We start from the raw sequence: 23,723 nt of genomic DNA, 5'->3' as shown, positions 1-23,723 counted from the left end.
CCTTGGAGATCAGTTTTTTATAAAAAACAGAGATATTTGGTTTAAGAAAAATTTTTTCTTTCAATATACATACTTGATAGTTACATAATATTGTTCTTTGATAACCCAATGTTGATACTATCAAGGCTGGCATAAAAAGGAATGGTTTCTTCCAGAGCAGATAACCATTTCATCATGTTACATTCCTCATCAAGACTCTCCAGCAGTTCTCTATTATCTGCTACATGAAGTTCAAACTCTTCAACAGGTTAGGAAATTATGTAGCAGCATGTAAGAACTGAAAACAGTTCTTACAGTTGAGTCATGTTAGAGAGAACCTCAAGTACTAAATTAAAGACTTGGAATCCCAGCTTCCTTCATGAAGCCTTCATAGACTCAAAATGGAGAAATAACAATGAACCACCTCTTACATTAACATATGACAAAGTTTAGTACTTAATTAATATATGTCCTTGAATTATTCTCTACTTGTTTCATATATTGGTCTTTTTCCCAGAGGAGATTATAGAAACTTGGAATTAGATTGTGAAGTCCTCCTGTACGAGCTGCCTCATTTCTACTTGTTGTTCCAACTTGGTTATTAACAGTACACTCTTATACTCCTAAAAGCCTCCTATTTTGTATGACTCACTATATAGCCAGCCTACCCTTAAAGACCATTTATTTTCTTACATCAAGTACCTAATATATAATCAATAAAACCTTTCCTCTGTTTTCAGTATGGAGTAATCTTTTTCTTGGTTCTCTGTACTTTTCTTAATTAGCATTTATCGCAGTTGATAATTATATATATCACCGAATATAAATATTTATAATAAATAAATACATATATTTGAATGATTACCTGTTTAATATCTGTGTCTGCACTTGATTTTAAGTTCTGTGATCAGCAGCACTTAACCAGGAGTAGTGATTTTGCTCCCCACCCCTGGTGGACATTTGGGAATATCTAGAGACATTTTTGGTTATTGCAAACTGGGCCGGGAAGGCGGGGCGGGGAGTAGAGGCAGGCTGCTGGTATCTAGTGGGTAGAAACCAGGGATGCTGCTAAGCATCTTACAATGCACAAGACAGCCTCCTATAACAAAGAATTACCTGGTCCAAAAGTGCTAAGGTTGAGAAACTCTATTCTATGAGGGTAAAAAGTTTGCCTATTTTGACTCAAAATAGACAACCTTCCCAGGGGAACAGTGTTTGATGCACATGAGATAATCAATAAATATTTGCCAAGTTAATGAATAAACACATCACTCAAGACCCTTTACTAATTCTCATACTGGCTCCTTCTTGCTCCTTGCCTCCCTTTTGTCACATCTGTAAACTCACATGAGACTAGAAATTAAACATTAAAGTACGAATTTGAAATGCTCTAATTACTAATATATTGATAGATTGGCTAACGAGCTAAAGATAGTTTTTATTAGTTAAATGAGCTGCATGTTAATCATGTTCTCCATGTTATCAGAATTATTAATTATAAAGAAAACTCTCAGTATTCGCCACACCATTTTCTTACGAAGTATAGTCTAATTTTATTACAACAAGCTTTGCTTTAGGTCAGCCATTAGATAAGTTCAGGATATAGCAAACAATGTTCATAAAGACCAGAATAAAAGTTCTTATAAGACTTATCAAAATAGATTAGTTACACAGAGGAAATCATCAAATAAGTAACATATTGAAGATAATTGGACCTAGTTTCTCACTGCAAATTATAAATATAGAAAGGCCAAACTACAAGGAACTCTGCAATATTAAGCAGAAATTGAGATAGTGATATAACAGAAATTAATATACATATAAATGTATATATACATAACTACACAGATATGTATACATATATACCTATATGTACGTACACACACACACACACACTTCCTGACTATGTACTGAAAGGGCCTGAGAACAGTGGCACCCAATACAACGTACAAAACTACTATTCATATTTTAGGTTCTAAACATCATTCTCTACACAAAAATGATTCCTTGGAGCACACTGATCCCAGAGCTAGGGTAGGGATATTGCAAGATGAGCCTAGAGCATCTTGTGCAGATAGTAAACATGTGTTCAAAAAATGATGGAGACATTGAGGATTAAATGGTAGTGATTGATGTATCAGTATTAATTTCTTCATAGTTATACTCTTCTCACGTAGAATGCCCTTGTTTGTAAGAAAAATCCGCCAAGGTATTCAAGGGTAATGGAGCATCTTATACTCAAATGGATCAGGAAAAAAAGCCTGAGTTATTGTTCCAACTTTTCTGTAAGTTTGAAATTATTTCAAAATACAAATAAAAAATACATAAAATGTGAAGGTTTTTACATTTGTGTTCCTTATTTGCATTTTGATATAGATTTATCTTATTTAAATAGGTTCTAGTAATAAATTTCATTCATATGTTATTCACTCAACAAATATTGAGTACCCTATTCTATGACAGGCACTGGGAACATAGTAGGAAAAAGTGGACAAAAATCACTGCTTTCATGAAGTTTATATTTTGATGGGGGGGAAATGAATACATAAAATGTTAGATACTGATAAGTGCTAAGGAGAAAAACATAAAACAGTGAAGGAAGGAATATAAAGAGTTTGGAGGGGATGGGGGAGCTAAAGTTTTAGATACGGTAACCCAGGATGGTAGTCACTGAGAAGGTTACTTTTAAGGAAAATTGAAAAGATATAAGGAAGCTAGATGCAGATATCTGGGGTAAGAGTCTTCTTGACATAGAGAACAGCAAGGCTTTGAGATGGGAACATACCTAACATGTTCCAGGAACACAAAAAAGCTGGAATGGTTAGAGCATGAAGAGCTGAAGAACAAGGGAGGGACTAGTAAGAACAAGGTTAGAGAGGTAATGAGGAGATCCAGATCACCTAGAGCCTTCCCAGAAGGGACTCCGGCTTTCACTGAGATGGGAAGTCATGATGTGGGAAGCCACATCATCTGACTTAAGTTTTAGCAGGATCACTGAGGCTATTGCTAGAAAATACAATAAAGGGGGACAAAGATGGTTTTGACAAGAGGGTAATGTTAAACAAATTTAATTTCTCCACAATAGCCAGTCATCTATTATAAAACACAATAAAAACCTAAATGAAAACAAAGAAGTCATGTTATACACTGTTTCTTTCTAAAATAATATGAAGGCTGAGGATTCACTTCACAAATTATTTTTAAAAAAAGGGCAAAAAACAGAAGTAAAAAAATTAAGGTCTTGTTCCAACTCCCAGGTTTCATTTTTTTTAAATCAGTTAATTTATTTCCAGTATTACTAAAGTAATGTGAAGACCAAATCTTAGCATAAATCTAAAAAATGTACTTAACTGAGAACATTTATTCAATCTTATAACAATTATAGCAAATGCTTCAAATATGAAAGAAAACACAAAAGAAGGGAAAGAGGGAGACAGAAATGTGAAAATCATGAGAAGGCAGAAGAGATTAAAATTAAGAAGAGAAAAAGGAAGGGAGGTTCTACTTTTGTAAATGTGAGATTAGGTAATTCAGCTGGATACTCCATCAAGAATAATTTTAAATGTCAGACAAAAGGAAGACTGATAAACTAACTCCCATGCTAAGCTGGAATCACAATGATTACTCGCTGATGGTAGTGGAAAACCAAAAAATAAACTAGATCTTACATAGATCTGCAGTCTAGCTTCATGACATCTGAGTGGACCAGCAAACCTCAAGACTTGAACTTAATTTAAGGTGTTCCCTAGATTGCTAATGCCTCCAAGGAATCTGGCAGATACAAAATCAAATCCCCTCAGAGAGAAGAAAACATTATTCAAGGCTTCGTATTTCTACCAATAATTTTCAAATACAATGTTGAGTATACAAAGTCTATTCTCATTATTCCAGGATTCTGATTTGTAAATTTGTCTACTCACTAAATTTTACTTGTAATTCAAAAATCAATGCACTGGGTGCTCTTGCAGCTATTTCCAGACACACAGAACAGACCTGCAAAAAAATTGAACCACCAGGTGAAATTGAAAAAGGAGATGCTGCCTTCTTGCTTCAGCTCTCCGACTGTAAACAAGTGTCCTTTCCACAGTATACTTAGTGCCCCAATTTTCACACTTTTCTGCTTTTTGTTAATGATTTCACTATTTAAAATGACCCACAAAAGTAGCGCTAAAGTGCTGTCAAGTGTTCCTAAGCACAAAAAGGCTGTCATGTGCTTTACGGAGAAAAAATACAGGTGATAACTAAGGTTCATTCATGCATGAGTTAGTGCTTTTAGCTTGGAGTTCAATGTTAATAAATCAGTAACACATATTAAATGTCTTTAAACAGAAACACACATAAAACAAGGTTATGTATTGCTCATTTGATGAAAATGTGACAAGACTGCAGGAAACTAACCCAAATCCTGCATTTTCTCTAGAAGCAATGATTCAGTTTTTGTGGCTACTTTATATAACATAGCAATCATGAATAACAAGAATCAACAGTATTTACAATGAGTATAACAAGTGTCTTAGATGAGCTAAGACACCAGAAGCAAAAACCAACAGAAACAACAAATTACAAAAACAGACCTATAGGGATTCCAGATACTGAAATATCACAGAGTGTAAATAAAACAACAAACCTACCATGTTCCTGGAGATAAAAGTCAAATCTGAAATTTTCAGCAGTGAAATATAAAACTATGCAACTGACATAGCTAATCTGAAAGACACAAATATAAATTCTGGAATTAAAAAATACAATAACCCAAAAATAAGAACTTGATGGGTAAGCTTAATATCATGTTAGATACCAATATAGAGAGAAAGACTGGGAAACCATCAGAAGAAACTAGAATGAAGCAAAAAAAAAAAAAAAAAAGGATGGAAAACACAGAAAGGGTACAAGATGCATAGAGTACACATAGGGAAGATTTTACAAGTTTTTTTTATTGTTATCCTAGAAGATCAGAGAGAGAATGGGTTACTGAAAGTACCTTAAGAGTGAATGGCTAAGAACTTTCCAGAAAGACATTAATCTACCTATATATTCAAGATAGTTAATGAATATTCAAACAGGATAAAAAAGAAGAAATACATGTCTAGGCACAAAACAAAGAGAAAAATCTTAAAACTACTCAGAGGAAAAACAAGATAACTTTCCATGGCCCAACAGTTACACTAACAGCTAACATTTCAATAGTAATAGTGGAAACCCAAAAATAGAGGAATGATATCTTCAGTGAGTAAAAAGAAAATAAGTATCAACCTAGAATTCTCTATTTAGTAAAAAATATCCTTCAAGAATGTAGGCAAAATAAATACATTTTCACACAAATAAAAATTAAAAGACATCAACAGATGAATGGATAAACAAAATATGGTATATACATACAACAGAATATTATTCAGCCTTAAAAAGGAAATTCTGCCACATGCTACAACATGGATGAAGCTTGAAGACATTATTCTAAGGTTCATAATAAGCCAGTCAAAAAGTATAAATACTATAGGACCCCACTTATATGAGGTACTTAGTCAAATTCACAGTAATAAAACGTAGAATCATGGTTGCCAAAGGACGGGAGAATGGGGAGTTATTTAAGGAGTACAGAAATTGAGTTTTGCAAGATGAAAGGAGTTCTGGAGACAGATGGTGATGATGGCTGAACAACAATGTGAATGCACTAAATGCCACTGAACTGTACACTTAAAAATGGCTAAAATGGTAACTTTTATGTTATATATATTTTACCATAAAATAAAACAGTATATTAAAAAAAAACTAAGAGTTGCCACCAGCAGATGTACTAGAGGAAGTTCTAAAGGATATACTTCAAGAGGAAAAAAATACAATCCCAGATAAAAGATGGTAGATATAAGAATAAATGAAAGAATGACAAATGTGAAAAAAAAATGTTCAACCTCATTAGCAATCAGGGAATGACAAATACAAACCACCATAAGACACTAACACACACACATACCCCATTTTGGCAAAAACTAGAAATCTGGTAATATAGAAGACTGGAGATAATACAGAGCAAACACTGTTGGCAAAAATGGAAAATTGGTACACCCATTTTGGAGAACAGTTTTGCATATTCTAATAAAGTTGAGTATATATATTCCCTGTGACTCAGTAATTCCACTCCTGGATACAAACCCTTATAAAATGTGCACATATATTCACCAGGAAGACATGTATAAGAATGTTCAGAGTAGCACAGTTTGTAATAACAAATTAGAAACAGCTCAAATGCCCGTCTGCAATAGAAAAGATAAGTGAGTTGTGGTACAATAACACAATGGAATACTATACAGCAAAGAAAATTAATGGACTAAAACTACACTAAATATGGATGAATCTTACAAACCTAATATTGAGTGAAAGAAATAAGATACAAAAGAACGCATAAAGTTCTATCCCAATTTACATAAACCAAAGAAAGGAAAAATTCTGTATTGTTTAAGGAGAGATATATAACTGCTAAAGCTATATATTGTAAAAACTAGGTAATTTAATACCATAAAAGTAAGGAGAACATTTACCTTTAGGGGAAGGAAAAGAGGATGTGAGCAGGACTTACGGATGGCTCCTGGCGTACTGGAAATATTGTTTCTTCATTTGCATGGTGACCAGTTGAAAGTTCAATTCATATTCTTTCATCTTACTGTAAGTCTATGTATGAAGCACTATTCTGGTCTAAATGTATTACTTTTTTTTTTTTTTTTTTTTTTTTGCGGTACGCGGGCCTCTTGCTGCCGTGGCCTCTCCCATTGCGGAGCACAGGCTCCTGACGCGCAGGCTCAGTGGCCATGGCTCACGGGCCCAGCCGCTCTGTAGCATGTGGGATCTTCCCAGACCGGGGCACGAACCCGTGTCCCCTGCATCAGCAGGCGCACTCTCAACCACTGTGCCACCAGGGAAGCCCAATGTATTACATTTTTAAACACAATAATTTTTTAAAGTAGAAAGGGAATATTAAGAGCTGAGGGGAAAAAAACTAGACCAAGAGCCATAAGCACCTATAAAGATGCTGATTTTATGTGTAACCTAAGAGAATCAGTTGCTATTTTACAATCACTCCTACCAGCAAGGTAGCTACATTTCTGTGATATTAAAGAATATATACTACTATGGATTAAATATTATTTCTTCAGACAATAAATAATATGGATAGAATGCATCTTATATATTAATAAAGGCACCTAACTTTTATACCATAATACTTCTAAACAATTTACCCTAATACTCCCAAACTGCACTGTTGGTACATGATGTGGTTTTATACTTTAGGTGGCCCATCCTGTCAGCTGAGAAAACACCTGGCTAACAAAGGCAATGGCTTCTGCCTAAGAATGTGCATCCCCAGGTATGAAGGAGCCATGGTTGTGCTACATGCCCTGCCTAACTTCCTGCACAAATCAAAGAAGCCCAGCAATCAGGTACTGGAGGACTAGACTTCGCTCACTAATAAGGTATACATCATAGTAGGTACATCTTACCAAATGAAACCTCTCCCCTGGCCCATGTTTATCAACCTGAGATGCAACAGGATATGATGAAGCACACTGAGGGAATTACTTAGTGAAGCCCCACAGCAGTCATATGCGGGTCATATGTGGGGCAGACCTGTCACAAGGTCTTTACACTAGCTAACCTCTTTCTGGAATGGATGTCCCCCATACATGGCTAGTACTAACTTAATCCTTCAGGCCATCCTATCTAAAATTTCAACCAAGATGACCCCCACCCCACCGCTGCCAACTTTGATGTTTCATATCCTCTCTCCCAGACGTGAGTTTTCTCTATTGTCTAACATATCATATGCTTTATGTATTTATCTTTATTTGCTATCTCCCTCACTTGTATGTGAGCTTCATAAACACAGTAGGTACTCAAGTATTTCTTGACTGAATGAAGAAATGAATAGATGGAGAACACCTGGCAGAGAAAAGACTCAGCTCCCATTTTGGTAAGCCCTTCTTCCCCTTCACCCTTGCTCCAAGTACTTACTGAATCCCAAATATTAAGTTTAAAACTTGGGAGTTGATAGAATATCTTCCCTGGCTCCTGAAAACTCAGTCAAGCAAGGAACAATAGTTTAGAAAGATTTCCTAAAACCCTGGGTGATCATCTGTCATCTGCATCATCAATAGGCACCAATGAAGGACCTGTCCCAGTTATCTAAATGTCTGAGCCTAAATAAGACAGATCATCCCCATGACTATAGTCAGAGGTCTAATGATCTTTCTCTGTTCTATCCTTAACATTTAAACACATAAAATGACATAATACATGCAAAGCACATAGCACCATGTTTGATACATAGTAAGGATTTAGCATTAGCCACAAAGAGATACCATCTAACTTAAAGACAATTTTTTCAAGGAAAATAATATGAATGTATTTTAAAGAATATAGTAATATATATGCATTTAAGAAATGTAAATATTTTATTGTTGAAGACAAAGTGCACAGAATTTAAGTTCCTTTATCTTAGAATCTTTCTTGCTGCCTGAACTAGTCCAAATCCAATATTTCATTAGAAATTATGATGCTAGGATAATTTCTAAAAGTCAAAATAACATATTTTTGTCAGTATACCTGGTAATTGTAAATGAATAAAGCATCTACATTTTCCCCCAAGTTTCAAAAGAATAAATGTAATAGTTTCATAGTAATTCTGAGTTTCTGAGAAGTTCTGGCACGTATTTAGTGAATAAATTACATGAAATGGATAGACTTTAAATATGTTTATTAATCTTTCATTCCAGAGGCAAAAAAAAATCATTAATCCTCAGGCTAGACTGATGATCATCTGTTTTTAAAATTTTTCTTGTCAACAGAAAATACTAAAAATCACAATGAATTTACTATACATACTTTTAATTGCCAACTATGAAACTCCTTTGTAATGATGTGATCAAGCTAACACACCATTTCACAGAAGCAAGGTATTTAGGGAAGCAAAGACAATGTCAAAATTATTTTTTATCTGACTTATGTATAATCAAATATCCACCCTCTACAGATGGCTATGAAAGCATCCAAAAAAAATGTTTCCATGTGACAGAGCACATCATGCTCCACAAAATGGACTGCTTTCCATACTATTAATAAGACTCTTAACATACTTTCCTTCAAAACCTTCTTTTTGATCATAAATCCCTTCCAGAGTTACTAAGTAATTTCAGAAAATAAGATATGAATGGTTAAAACACTGACCTCAGCACATCTGGCAACACAAATTATGCATGGCAAGGTAAAGACTGTTGACACTGTATTTAAAATGTAAATCTCATCTTCCGAAATCATTCACTAACTGTTCCAGAAACATTTCTAGAATGAACCATAGCTTTCAGAATTGGGGCCAAGTTTTATAGTGAATTTTAATGTTGGCTTATGGATTTGATATCTGTCATTTACTTACTTTATGACATAAAGACTTACCAGAATAAAAAATATTTTAACTTATAAAGCAAAAAAATGCTATTTCTAAGTATAATTATTCAACTATGAAACCAAATCAAATATCAAATTTTCCTACTGAATGAAAAACTACCATCTTGCCATTTGTCATTAAATACTGCCTACTACTAGAATTATACGGATTATTACCTTAATTTTTTAAATTATCCAATTTAATGATTATTGTTGATAATTAACAAAACCAATGAATTAATTTCTAAATCATTATTTTACTCTACTGAAACTCTCATAAGTTCTAAAAAGCAAATAGTCTATTCACTAGGATTTTGTTTCTGAAGATTCTAATCACCATAACAATTTAACCAATTAAATTATTTAAAATTTACAGCACTGGAATAAATCTCTAAAGTCATTTTCAAACTGGAATAAATCTCTAAAGTCATTTTTCAAACTTATATTTTCAAAGTAAGCTATATTCAGAAAATCCTGCTATCTTTAAGACTCAGTGTTCACAGATAATTAGGTAATAATGCAAATTTTAGAAATTTTATTAAATTAATGAGAAAGTAAGTGCTTTATTGTGAGTGACTTGAAAGTTCACCTTTATTACTTAACTTAAGGCTTAAGTTCAGAGCCCAACTGGAGCAAAATACTCCAGCAGTCCCCTCATGAATATTTGTCTTTGTCACCATGGGCTAAAAAAGCATGTCAACTGACAAGGAAAACTTTGCAACAGATTCAGAACAGGGAAGAATTCATAGAACAGATGTCCATACCAAAATTATTTGTAGAATACTCAAATTTAAATGAAAACAATTGTGGTAATATAAAAAACGTTTAGTAAATCAATTTGGGAGGTTTCTAGACACGTTAGATCCTCTAACTGTATGCAAATTTTTAAAGTAAGAATATTAAAAAATACGGTAATATTCTGAATAGTTTCTAGATTAGAAAGCAAAGGAATGTTACAGTTATCTCATTCATAACTCTAGAATTTTCACAATACCTTTCCTTTAAGGTTTAAAATTATATTCCCTTTCAGTTTATTTCATTTTAGATGCAAATACCACTTTTCATTTAATATCAGAAGACTTAGAAAAGCACAGCCTTCACATTTATTTTTCATTTCATCAACCTAATCAGCAGAATATTGAGACCAAGAGAAGTTAACTTGAACACCCTCCAGTGGATGGCTCTGCAGCACAACAGAAGCATTTCCATCCTGAACTTATTTTACTGTGCATATTTTTGAATGATAGTTAGAAATTTTTAATTTATACACTAGATTACAATCATAAAAATGTTGGTAAAAATCCAACTTTTAAAAAAATGAAAAACTCTAAGTCACTACTTAACTTGTCTCTATTGCAAAATTCTTAACTCAGAACTTCCTCTACCAAGGTATTAGATACTATTTTAATAACAGAATGGTTATTTCCTTTTTAATCTGTTGTCGTAATCAAGCAGTATTCAGAAAGTAAGACCGGAAGGAAGGAAACTAGTCCAAATACAAATAGTGAATCCTTATGAGAGAAAAATACAGCTAAATTTTTAAAATATGTATCTATATGTGCTGTATGTATATCAAAGGTAACCACATAACATTGGGGGGGATCTTCATTCAAGGGTAATTTGAGTTAAACAATGTGTACTGAGAGTATAATCCCCCAAACACTGGATTTTTTTTTTAATTTACTTTTTTTTTTTAAAGAGCATATTGTATTTTTTCTTAATGAATTTATTTTATTTATTTATTTTTGGCTGCGTTGGGTCTTCGTTGCTGCGCACGGGCTTTTCCTAGCTGTGGTGAACGGGGCCTACTCTTCATTGTGGTGCACGGGCTTCTTATTGCAGTGGCTTCTCTTTGTTGCAGAGCATAGGCTCTAGGCGCGTGGGCTTCAGTTGTTGTGGCACGCGGACTGAGTACTTGTGGCTCACGGGCTGAGTAGTTGTGCTCGTGGGCTCTAGAGTGCAGGCTCAGTAGTTGTGGCACATGGGCTTAGTTGCTCTGCGACACGTGGGATCTTCCTGGACCAGGGCTCAAACCCATGTCCCCTGCATTGGCAGGCGGATTCTTTTTTTTTTTTTTTTTTTTTTTGTGGTACGCGGGCCTCTCACTGCTGTGGCCTCTCCCGCTGCGGAGCACAGGCTCCGGATGCAAAGGCCCAGCAGTCATGGCCCACGGGCGCAGCTGCTCCGCAGCATGTGGGATCCTCCCGGACCGGGGCACGAACCCGTGTCCCCTGCATCGGCAGGCAGACTCTCAACCACTGCACCACCAGGGAAGCCCCTGGATTTGTTTTTAATCACGTAAGTATAATACATGCATATGCTAAGGGAAAAAAAGGGATGTATTTTTAAGAAAACTTTTTACTAAATTTATGCCAATTCAGAGTAAAGTGTTCATGTTAATATTTTAAATATAAATAATTAAATCCTGAGTACTGACCTCCGGAAAGCTAAATTAATTTAAAAATACACAGTAACAAAGAATGATAATAAAAGAAAAACAACCAAAAAAGTCTGTATTTAACTGGCTGCTCAATCATTAGAAAGGTGCCCCATAACTACCATATGTTACTCAAATATGTTATCACACCTACAATTTCATCATATGTCTCCCAAGAAATTAATTAGCTCTAACTTTTTCAACTTTGACAAAAACGTCTGCATCAGTCAGATTACTAGCTGTTGCAAACATTTCAAAATTCAAAGCTTTCTTCAGCTTATATTTAACCTTTTAATTACTATTAATCATTTAGCAAAATGTAGAACAACATTCATTAGACAGATGTCTAATTTTAGAATTTTGAATAATGTAAAGACATTTATACACATATTTACTTTCGGTACACATTTGCTTAGCAATTTTAAAAAATAAAATTAATCTAAGGTCTAAAACTATTTACTGATACATCATTTCACAGCTATATTTAGGTTAAAGAAAAGAACAGCTAAAATTTTCATTTTCTCAAAAATCTAAAAAGTCATAATAAGTTGAGATCATATGACTTACAGTAATAAATAAATTTAATGATTAGGACACATATAAATTACAAAAAAGAAACCTAATAGGACATGCTCATTTTAAAGAGATTTGACAAGCTATCAGCAGTAAAAAGAAACAATAGTGGCTAAGAAGGGAATTTTCATAAATATTCTTTATCACATGTTTTAAAAGGAGGGGAAAAAACCTATTCCTGTTTGATTTTTAAATCACTATCAGCTCAGGCTGTCCTCAACCATGTAAACTAGCTTCCATCCCCACTATTTTATTGAAACTACTCTGTTAAGGCTACCAATAGACTTCTTAAGTATTCATTCAACAAATATTTATTGAGCAATGAACACAACAGACAAAAATTCTGCTCTCACAGAGCCTACCTTCTAATGGGAATGAAAGTGAAAACAAAAATAAGTAAATCGGTTGTATAAATCAAGTATAAAAATAGTGTATTAGTAGTGCTAAGTGCAAATATCTCCTAATTCCCTTGTTAACCAAACAAAAATCAAACAAACCACAAACAAGGAAAGCTTGCACTGGCTTCAGTAAAGCCATGTACAACACTGCTGAATTCTCCTTTGAGTTATTCTCAGCTAACAAAATAATGGGTAATCTAAAAATAATCTCTATCTAGTAAGGAATTAGATCTAAATTCCAAAGTTACTACTTAGGTTGAAGTAAATATTCAAATTAATCAGAATGAGGGCAGCCATGGGAACAGCCAAGAATATCCTGCTGGTAGCAGTCAGTCTTTGCTTTGCGGCTACCAAAGTTTTTGTTACTGCTAAGGAAAATGGCACCTATGAATTATACAATTTTTGAGCTGAAAAAACCTTAGAGATACCAGATGTCCTCTAGGAAGCTTTCCATGACCTCCACAAGAATATTTAAGCATTTCTTTCTCTTTATTCCAAAATTCCATAAAAATCAGGAATGATGTTCTTATTTATCTTTGTATTCCCAGAACCCGTCTTATGTTTGGTAGAAGAGTTTGACTAGACTTTTTACCAATGAAAGTTTTAGAAAAAATCAGTCTGGGAATTCCCTGGCAGTCCAGTGGTTAGGACTCTGCGCTTTCACTGCTGAGGGCCCAGGTTCAATCCCTGGTCAGCGAACTAAGATCCCGCAAGCACCACAGCACGGCCAAAAAAGAAAGAAAAAAAATCAGTCTGACAATAATAAAACAAAGATTCAAAGTTTAAGGTTTGTAACTGCTGTGAAATTATTTGTATTATGTATAAGTACACTGCTCTCAACTAAGCAGGAAGCATACCCATTCATATTCAATAAGTACTTATTAAGGTCCTACCCTGTGCAAGGTTATATTAAAATGTATACTTACATATATATTAGAATGTATATATAAAATGTGTAAGGCTGACATGGTCCCTACCATCACAGGAAATACATTCAAAGGGGGGAAAGATAATAAAAAAGAAAATAAACAATAATTTTAGATTGCAATAAGTTCCATGACAGAAATTTGCAGGGCACGTTGATAGAGACTATAGTGCTTTTATTGGATTCTCAAAGAGTACTTTATATAGGATGCACTGCAAGGGAAAGACAAGACCTTAAATAGATATTACAGGATATTATATAGTAGGTAAAGAGATTAGAAATCCAATTCAATTCAATTAACAATTGAATGAATATTACTATGTCTCATGTATTATGGTCACAGCATGAATGAAATCCAATCTTAGCCCCTGAAGAGTATGAATTCTAATAAGGGAGAGACATGTATATACATCATCTTGACTGTGGAGAACACACAGGGTTTAGGGAATCAGAGAGAAGAGCACTTAGATGACCTAAAGGTAGTTAGGAAATTTCCTAAAGGAAATGCTTAGAATAGGTAATAATAATGAAAATGCAAATAACGTATTTTGAAGGAAGAGTTAACAGAACAAGATAATAGGATGTGCATAGGAGGTTGAAAGAGGAGGAAGATATGAATATTTCTAGCCTAGTGATTTGAAGAAGTCTAATAATTTGTCAATAGAGGAAAGGTGAAGGGGAATCAGTATTAATCAAAAAAAAGATGAAAATTTTGAAAAGCTGAATTTATCACGACAATGGGATATCTATCCATGGGAACATTTTAAATAATCAACTAGAACATTAAAGAGGTTCTTTCATTGACTAGTAACAAATATTTGGGATTCACTAATACATACATAATGTATGTTTATGATGTCATGCAGCATGACAGCAGAAATAAAGAGTTTGCAGAGAGAACAGAAGAGGCTCAAGAATAGAATAAGGATGAGATATAGTCACATGTAGTGGTATCAAAAGATAATGTGTCAGTAAAAGAGCACTCCAATACAGGGATGAACCAAGAAAGCCAAATGTCAGGGAAGCCAAGAGAGATGTGTGTTCAACAAGGACTGGTAGCCCATAATGTTAAATGATACAGACACTCCTATAAGGCGAAGCAGAAAAGCCCATTGAATACGGTAAAAGGACATAACTACTGGCTGTAAAGCTTCACCATGCCTAAGTCCTAGTTAATCACAACAAGGAAAATAAAGACTATGAACCACATTCTCATAACATCAACTTTATCATTTTATAAGCATACCTAATATTTATTAGAAAAAATGAACACTGTATATAAGCAAAAAAAAGAGTTACAAATTAGCTATTCATTTCCAGCAAGAGACAACTTATTAAATAATTTGTTTTCATATGGAAAAATTTCCAAGTTAAAAAATACTCAAAAGAAAAGAATTCTTTTCATTAAGAGATATATGAACATGCATATAAAGTGATGTAACTTCTGAGATTTGCTTCCAAATAATTTAGGAAGTGAAGGAATAGGTGGGTATATAATAAGATTGGCTATGAGTTGGAAATTTTTGAAGCTGGTGTTGATTACAGGGGTGTTGACTATATTATTCTACTTTTGTACATGTTTGAAATTTCTTCTTAATAAAATATTTTATTACCTAACAGCAAAGAGAAACAAACATTTGTATTTATCCCAACTCTATAGCAAATAATGCTTACAAAGATCTGAAATTAACCTCAAACTGTCAAAAGGAAAGAAAACAGTAGAATTTTTATATGAAGGAAGGTTGAAAACTTGGCTTATAAAATCTACAAACAGATAAAGGGGAGAAAAAAAACCCAGCATAAACAAATTATAGAATCTAGCTCTGGTTTCAGGAAAATTTTAAATTATAAAATGTCATACACTAAAATTTTTAAATATTTAGAATCAAATCATGAAAAATGTTTTCCCCAGAAGGTTAAGATACATAATTTTTTCATAATACACATTATAGGATAATTAAATTACTCAAGGTAAAAGATCTGTAACAATCTTACATAGTGCCAGAGGTAGGAGCCTATACCTGTTGGAACTAAAATTGGCTTTAAGTTATTAATTCTGATATATTCGTCCCTGTTTCCTAATTTCCACTATACCAGTTTTTTCACCTATGTAACTTCAATTCATTCTTGAATTCTTCAGGTCTCCATTTAAATGTTACTTATTCCAGGAATCTGACCCCCAACTCCACACAGCAGGACAGAATGTCATACTGTATCCCTCCCATGGAACCCTTTATTATCCCTATCATATTAACAGTTCATTTTAGCACCATGAAGGAAAGGACCATGTCTTTTAAAAACAAAAAAATTATTGAGATATAATTCACATACCATAAAATTACCATTTTAAAGTGTAGTTTTGTTTTTAGTATTAATATATTCACAAGGTTGTATAACCATCACCACTAATTTCAGAACCCTTCATCACCCTAAAAGGAAACCCTGAACCCATTTTAGCAGCCACTCTCCATTCCCTCTTCCTCCCAGCCCCGAAAACCACTAAACTACTTCCTGTCTCTGTGGGTTTGCCCATTCTGGACATTTCATATAAATGGAATCATACAATATGTGGCCTTTCATATCCAACTTTTTTCACTTAGCATAAGGTTTTCAAGGTACGTCCATGGTATAGCATGTATACACTTCATTACTTTTCTGGCTAAATAATATTCCATTTTATGGATTATTCCATATTTTGTTTACCCATGCAACAGTTAATGGACACCTGGGTTATTTCCACTTTGGCACTTTTATGAATAATGCTACTATGAATGTTCATATGCAAGGTTTGGATAAACATAAGATTTAAATTTTCTTGGGTATATACACCTAAGTACAAAACTGCTGGGTCACATGATAACTGTTTAAGTTTTCAAGGAACTGCCAAATTGTCTTCCAAAGCAGCTGCACCATTTTACAATCACACAAGCAGTGTATGAGGGTTCCAATGTCTTCATATCCTCATCAACACTTTTCATTATCCGTCTTTTTGATTAGTGCCATCCTAATGAGTGTGAAGTGATATTTCATGTGATTTTGATATGCACTTCTCTGCTGGTTAATAATGTTGAGCACCTCTTCATGAATTATTGGCCATTTGTGTATCTTCTTTGGAAAAATGTCAATTCAGATCTGCTGCCCATTTTTAATTTGGGCTGTCTTTCTATTACTGAGTCATATATTCTTGATATATTCTGGGTACTAGACCTTTATCAGATGTATGATTTTCAAATATTTTCCCCATCCTGTGGGTTGTCTTTTCACTTTCTTAAGAGAGCCATTTGACACAGAAGTTTTTAATTTTTTTTTTTAACATCTTTCTTGGAATATAATTGCCTTACACTGGTGTGCTACTTTTCTGCTTTATAACAAAGTGAATCAGTTATACATATACATATGTTCCCATATCTCTTCCCTCTTGCTTCTCCCTCCCTCCCACCCTCCCTACCCCACCCCTCTAGGCGGACACAAACCACCTAGCTGATCTCCCTGTGCTCTGCGGCTGCTTCCCATTAGCTATCAATTTTATGTTTGGTAGTGTATATATGTCCATGCCACTCTCTCAATTTGTCACAGCTTACGCTTACCCCTCCCCATATCAAGTCCATGCTCTAGTAGGTCTGTGTCTTTATTCCCGTCTTACCCCTAGGTACTTCATGACCTTTTTTTTCTTTCTTAAGATTCCATACATATGTGTTAGCATGCGGTATTTGTTCTTCTCTTTCTGACTTACTTCACTCTGGATGACAGACTCTAGGTCCATCCACCTCACTACAAATAACTCAATTTCATTTCTTTTTACGGCTGAGTAATATTCCATTGTATATATGTGCTACATCTTCTTTATCCATTCACCTGTTGATGGACACTTAGGTTGCTTCCATGTCCTGGCTATTGTAAATAGAGCTGCAATGAACATTGTGGTGCATGACTCTTTTTGTGTTTTTTTTTTTTTTGCAATACGCGGGCCTCCCACCGTTGTGGCCTCTCCCGTTGCGGAGCACAGGCTCCGGACGCGCAGGCTCAGCGGCCATGGCTCACGGGCCCAGCCGCTCCGCGGCATGTGGGATCTTCCCGGACCAGGGCACGAACCCCTGTCCCCTGCATCAGCAGGTGGACTCTCAACCACTGCACCACCAGGGAAGCCCTGCATGACTCTTTTTGAATTATGGTTTTCTCAGGCTATATGCCCAGTAGTGGGATTGCTGGGTCGTATGGTATTTCTATTTGTAGTTTTTTAAGGAACCTCCATACTGTTCTCCATAGTGGCTGTATCAATTTACATTCCCACCAACAGTGCAAGTCCCTTTTCTCCACACCCTATCCAGCATTTATTGTTTCTAGTTTTGATGATGGCCGTTCTGACCGGTGTGAGATAATATCTCATTGCAGTTTTGATTTGCATTTCTCTAATGATTAATGATGTTGAGCATTCTTTCATGTGTTTGTTGGAAATCTGTATATCTTATTTGGAGAAATGTCTATTTAGGTCTTCTGCCCAGTTTTGGATTGGGTTGTTTGTCTTTTTGTTGTTGAGCTGCATGAGCTGCTTGTAAATCCTGGAGATTAATCCTTTGTCAGTTGCTTCATTTGCAAATATTTTCTCCCATTCTGAGGGTTGTCTTTTGGTCTTGTTTATGGTTTCCTTTGCTGTGCAAAAGCTTTGAAGTTTCATTAGGTCCCATTTGTTGATTTTTGTTTTTATTTCCATTTCTCTAGGAGGTGGGTCAAAAAGGATCCTGCTGTGATTTATGTCATAGAGCGTTCTGCCTATGTTTTCCTCTAAGAGTTTGATAGTGCCTGGCCTAACACTTAGGTCTTTAATCCATTTTGAGTTTATTTTTGTGTATGGTGTTAGGGAGTGTTCTAATTTCATACTTCTACATGTACCTGTCTAGTTATCCCAGCACCATTTATTGAAGAGGCTGTCTTTTCTCCACTGTATATTCTTGCCTCCTTTATCAAAGATAAGGTGACCATATGTGCGTGGGTTTATCTCTGGGCTTTCTCTCCTGTTCCATTGAACTATATTTCTGTTTTTGTGCCAGTACCATACTGTCTTGATTACTGTAGCTTTGCAGTATAGTCTGAAGTCAGGGAGCCTGATTCCTCCAGCTCTGTATTTCTTTCTCAAGACTGCTTTGGCTATTCGGGGCCTTTTTCATTTCCATACAAATTGTGAAAATTTTTGTTCTAGTTCTGTGAAAAATGTCAGTGGTAGTTTGATAGGGATTGCATTGAATCTGTAGATTGCTTTGGGTAGTAGAGTCATTTTCACAATGTTGATTCTTCCAATCCAAGAACATGGTATATCTCTCCATCTATTTGTATCATCTTTAATTTCTTTCATCAGTGTCTTATAATTTTCTGTATACAGGTCTTTTGTCTCCTTAGGTAGGTTTATTCCTAGACATTTTATTCTTTTTGTTGCAATGGTAAATGGGAATGTTTTCTTAATTTCACTTTCAGATTTTTCATCATTAGTGTATAAGAATGCCAGAGATTTCTGTGCATTAATTTTGTATCCTGCTACTTTAAGAAATTCATTGATTACCTCTAGCAGTTTTCTGGTAGCATCTTTAGGACTCTCTATGTATAGTATCACATCATCTGCAAACAGTGACAGCTTTAATACTTCTTTTCTGATTTGGATTCCTTTTATTTCTTTTTCTTCTCTGATTGCTGTGGCTAAAACTTCCAAAACTATGTTGAATAAGAGTGGTGAGAGTCGGCAATCTTGTCTTGTTCCTGATCTTAGTGGAAATGGTTTGTTTTTCACCGTTGAGGACGATGTTGGCTGTGGGTTTGTCATATATGGCCTTTATTATGTTGACGAAAGTTCCCTCTATGCCTACTTTCTGCAGGGTTTTTATCATAAATGGGTGTCGAAAGCTTTCTCTGCATCTATTGAGATGATCATATGGTTTTTATGCTTCAATTTGTTAATATGGTGTATCATGTTGATTGATTTGCGTATATTGAAGAATCATTGCATTCCTGGGAAAAACCCCACTTGATCATGGTGTATGATCCTTTTAATGTGCTGTTGGATTCTGTTTGCTAGTATTTTGTTGAGGATTTTTGTATCTATGTTTATCAGTGATATTGGCTTGTAGTTTTCTCTCTTTGTGACATCCTTGTCTGGTTTTGGTATCAGGGTGATGGTGGCTTCGTAGAATGAGTTTGGGAGTGTTCCTCCCTCTGCTATATTTTGGAAGAGTTTGAGAAGGATAGGTGTTAGCTCTTCTCTAAATGTTTCATAGAATTCACCTGTGAAGCCATCTGGGCCTGGGCTTTTGCTTGTTTGAAGATTTTTAATCACAGTTTCAATTTCAGTGCTTGTGAATGGTCTGTTCATATTTTCTATTTCTTCCTGGTTCAGTCTTGGCAGGTTGTGCATTTCTAAGAATTTGTCCATTTCTTCCAGGTTGTCCAATTTAATGGCATAGAGTTGCTTGTAGTAATTTCTCATGATCCTTTGTATTTCTGCAGTGTCGGTTGTTACTTCTCTTTTTTCATTTCTAATTCTATTGATTTGAGTTTTCTCCCTTTTTTTCTTGATGAGTCTGGCTAATGGTTTATCAATTTTGTTTATCTTCTCAAAGAACCAGCTTTTAGTTTTGTTGATCTTTGCTATTGTTTCCTTCATTTCTTTTTAATTTATTTCTGATCTGATCTTTATGATTTCTTTCCCTCTGCTAACTTTGGGGGTTGTTCTTCTTTCTCTAATTGCTCTAGGTGCAAGGTTAGGTTGTTTGAGATGTTTCCTGTTTCTTAAGGTAGGATTGTATTGCTATAACTTCCCTCTTAGAACAGCTTTTGCTGCATCCCATAGGTTTTGGGTCGTCGTGTCTCCATTGTCATTTGTTTCTAGGTATTTTTGATTTCTTCAGTGATCACTTCGTTTTTAAGTAGTGTATTGTCTAGCCTCCATGTGTTTGTATTTTTTCAGATCTTTTCCTGTAATTGATATCTAGTCTCATAGCATTGTGGTCGGAAAAGATACTTGATACAATTTCAATTTTCTTGTACTTACCAAGGCTTGGTTTGTGACCCAAGATATGATCGATCCTGGAGAATGTTCCATGAGCAATTGAGAAGAATGTGTATTCTGTTGTTTTTGCATGGAATGTCCTATAAATATTAAGTCCATCTTGTTTAATGTATCATTTAAAGCCTGTGTTTCCTTATTTATTTTCATTTTGGATGATCTGTCCATTGGTGAAAGTGGGGTGTTAAAGTCCCCTACTATGATTGTGTTACTGTCGATTTCCCCTTTTATGTCTGCTAGTATTTGCCTTATGTATTGAGGTGCTCCTATGTTGGATACATAAATATTTACAATTGTTTTATCTTCTTGGATCGATCCCTTGATAATTATGTAGTGTCCTTCTTTGTCTCTTGTAATAGTCTTTATTTTAAAGTCTATTTTGAAGTTTTTAATTTTGATGAGGTCCAATTTATCCATTTTTCATTGGTTGCTTGTGCATTTGGTATCAAATCTGAAATACCACTGCCCAATCCAAGATCACAAAGATTTATGCATTTTCTTCCAAGAGATTTATAGTTTTAGCTTTTATGTTTAGGTCTTTAATCCATTTTGAGTTATTTTTTGTACACAGTATGAGGTAGGGGTCTAAATTGATTCTTCTGCATGTGGAAATCCAATTGTACCAGCATCATTTGTTGAAGACTATTCTCCTGCAGTGAATGGTCTTGCTACGTCTGTCAAAAATTTACCAGAGTTGTATAAGTTTCTCAACTCTCAGTTCTCTCCCATTGATCTATGACTACCCTCCATGTCTCTTTTTGACTACACCACCTAGCACAGAACCTGAAATATGAAAGCACTCAGTATAGATTTGGTAGGTGAATAAATCCCTTGTCAATAATAAAATGATTAAAGTGTGAGTTGAGCAATACCTTAGGGAGCATTATCCTAACCCAGTATTTAAAAAGCAAGAAACTGAGGCCTAAGAGAGGTCACCTGACTAGCTCAAAGGCAGAGAACAAATTATCTAAGAGCCAGAGGCAGGACCTGAATTCAGCTTTCCTAACGTCTGGTGCAGGGCTCTTTCCATAATATCATGCGGCTTTCTCAACTAAACTGAATTGCCTTAACATCTGCCAATGTGTCTGCCTATGAGAACCAGCATGTATATTAGAGACAGGCACGTATCCTAATACTTAATCATAGGGGAACTCTTCATAAGTATAATTCACCAAAAAGCCTTACAATCAAAATGGGCCAGGAAATCATTAATATACCACTGAATGCAATGTTTCCCTCCAGACAACTGTCTTCTAACTTCACTTTCAGCTCAAGAACGTAGCTAGTCATACTTTCAGTCCTTAGATTATTCTAAATAGAAAACCATTTGTGCGACAGTAAAAATAATAAAGCAATCAGGCACCTAGTTCCATTACCCTGCTCTCCTTACCATTTCCCACCATCATTGTGATGCTTCACTCACTACTAACTGTTTTAAAGAATGTAGAAATAGAGCAATCATCATAAATGTAACTTTCCTCTACCAACCAGCAATTAGTCTGCCTCTTTCCAAAAACCAGAGAAATTTTACAGCAGCAGAACAGAAAAATAAAGGGAAACAAGCAAATACAGGAGAAGCCTTCTAAAAGATATACGGAGGATGTATGATTTAGAGGTAAAGGGAAGACACTAAGTGTTCAAACTTAATACTACATTTATGCATACAAGTAAGGGAAATGCTGTCCATGCAAATGTTGTGTATACAATATGTATGAGCAGATCATGAATTTTCCTATAGTCAAGAATATATTCGGCCTTCAGTTTAAACTACCTCTTCTCAAAATCTTCCCGAGTCACCCAAGCACAATTAACTTGTCCTTCCATAGTGCACCCACTCTTCCTTCTACAGACTCCATAACTGTAATGATTATAGCGTATTTTATTTTATTTATTTATTTATTTATTTTGCGGTACGCGGGCCTCTCACTGTTGTGGCCTCTCCCGTTGCGGAGCACAGGCTCTGGACGCGCAGGCCTTGCGGCCATGGCTCGCGGGCCCAGCCGCTCTGTGGCATGTGGCATCTTCCCGGATTGGGGCACGAACCCGTGTCCCCTGCATCGGCAGGCGGACTCTCAACCACTGTGCCACCAGGGAAGCCCCGATTATAGCATATTTTAATAGTTACCTCACAAGTTTGTCTCCCTTCTAAACCATCATCTCACTGTGGGCAGAAACCATGTGTTTTTAGTGTTGTGTTCAGCGTAGAATTTAGCATAGCCCTGGCACATAGCAAGCACTTTATATTTCTTTGTCGAATGAACATTTTCAAAATGTTTGTAACACTGAACATACCTGTTCAAAAGTATCATTAAGAAGAAATGTATTCATTCTTGCTGTGATAATTCCCAAATGTTATAGTTCACATATATACAGTTGTCATACTGTATATACACTTAGAGTATACGTACTTAGGTAGTATATGTCATACACTTCCTTACTCTAAGTACAAACTTCAAAGTTGGCCAATTTGCTAAAAACAAACAAATCTAATTCAATATGTTTAGAGCTGAATGTTGTAGTGTTCACCATCTCTGCTAATAATGCAATTTTATATTCTTAGCCAAAAACACAATAAAAAGTTCGAGACTAATCAACCACAAGCAGCAGGATCTAAGTGGTGTCTTACAAAGGAGATGGGGAACCCTCTCTATAGAAACACATAAAGGAATTCTTGAGGGCAAGATATTCTATGTTCACCAAAAAGAATTATAGATTAAACAAAAAAAATAAAATGACTGTCAAATACTGGTCTACTGGTAAATGTAAAAGCTTTGGAGTCTGAAAGTCCTGATTTTAAGATGTGCCTAGGGCTTCCCTGGTGGCGCAGTGGTTAAGAGTCCGCCTGCAAATGCAGGGGACACGGGTTCGTGCCCCGGTCCGGGAAGATCCCACATGCCATGGAGCGGCTAGGCCCATGAGCCATGGAGC

General features: G+C 35.3%; 1 protein-coding gene across 1 annotated transcript in view; it reads right to left on the bottom strand.

The window, feature by feature from the left end:
* AKT3 (AKT serine/threonine kinase 3) overlaps positions 1-23,723 on the bottom strand; it is a 393,469-nt gene that overhangs the window by 300,716 nt on the left and 69,030 nt on the right. The window contains exon 4 of the mRNA XM_060128626.1: positions 4,611-4,686. Coding sequence (XP_059984609.1) covers positions 4,611-4,686 — 76 coding nt within the window. The remainder of the gene's footprint in view (positions 1-4,610; positions 4,687-23,723) is intronic.

Source organism: Lagenorhynchus albirostris, chromosome 2 (assembly GCF_949774975.1).
Source record: "Lagenorhynchus albirostris chromosome 2, mLagAlb1.1, whole genome shotgun sequence".
In the NCBI taxonomy this organism is placed as follows: domain Eukaryota; kingdom Metazoa; phylum Chordata; class Mammalia; order Artiodactyla; family Delphinidae; genus Lagenorhynchus; species Lagenorhynchus albirostris.
This window is presented reverse-complemented; position numbering and strand designations above follow the sequence as displayed.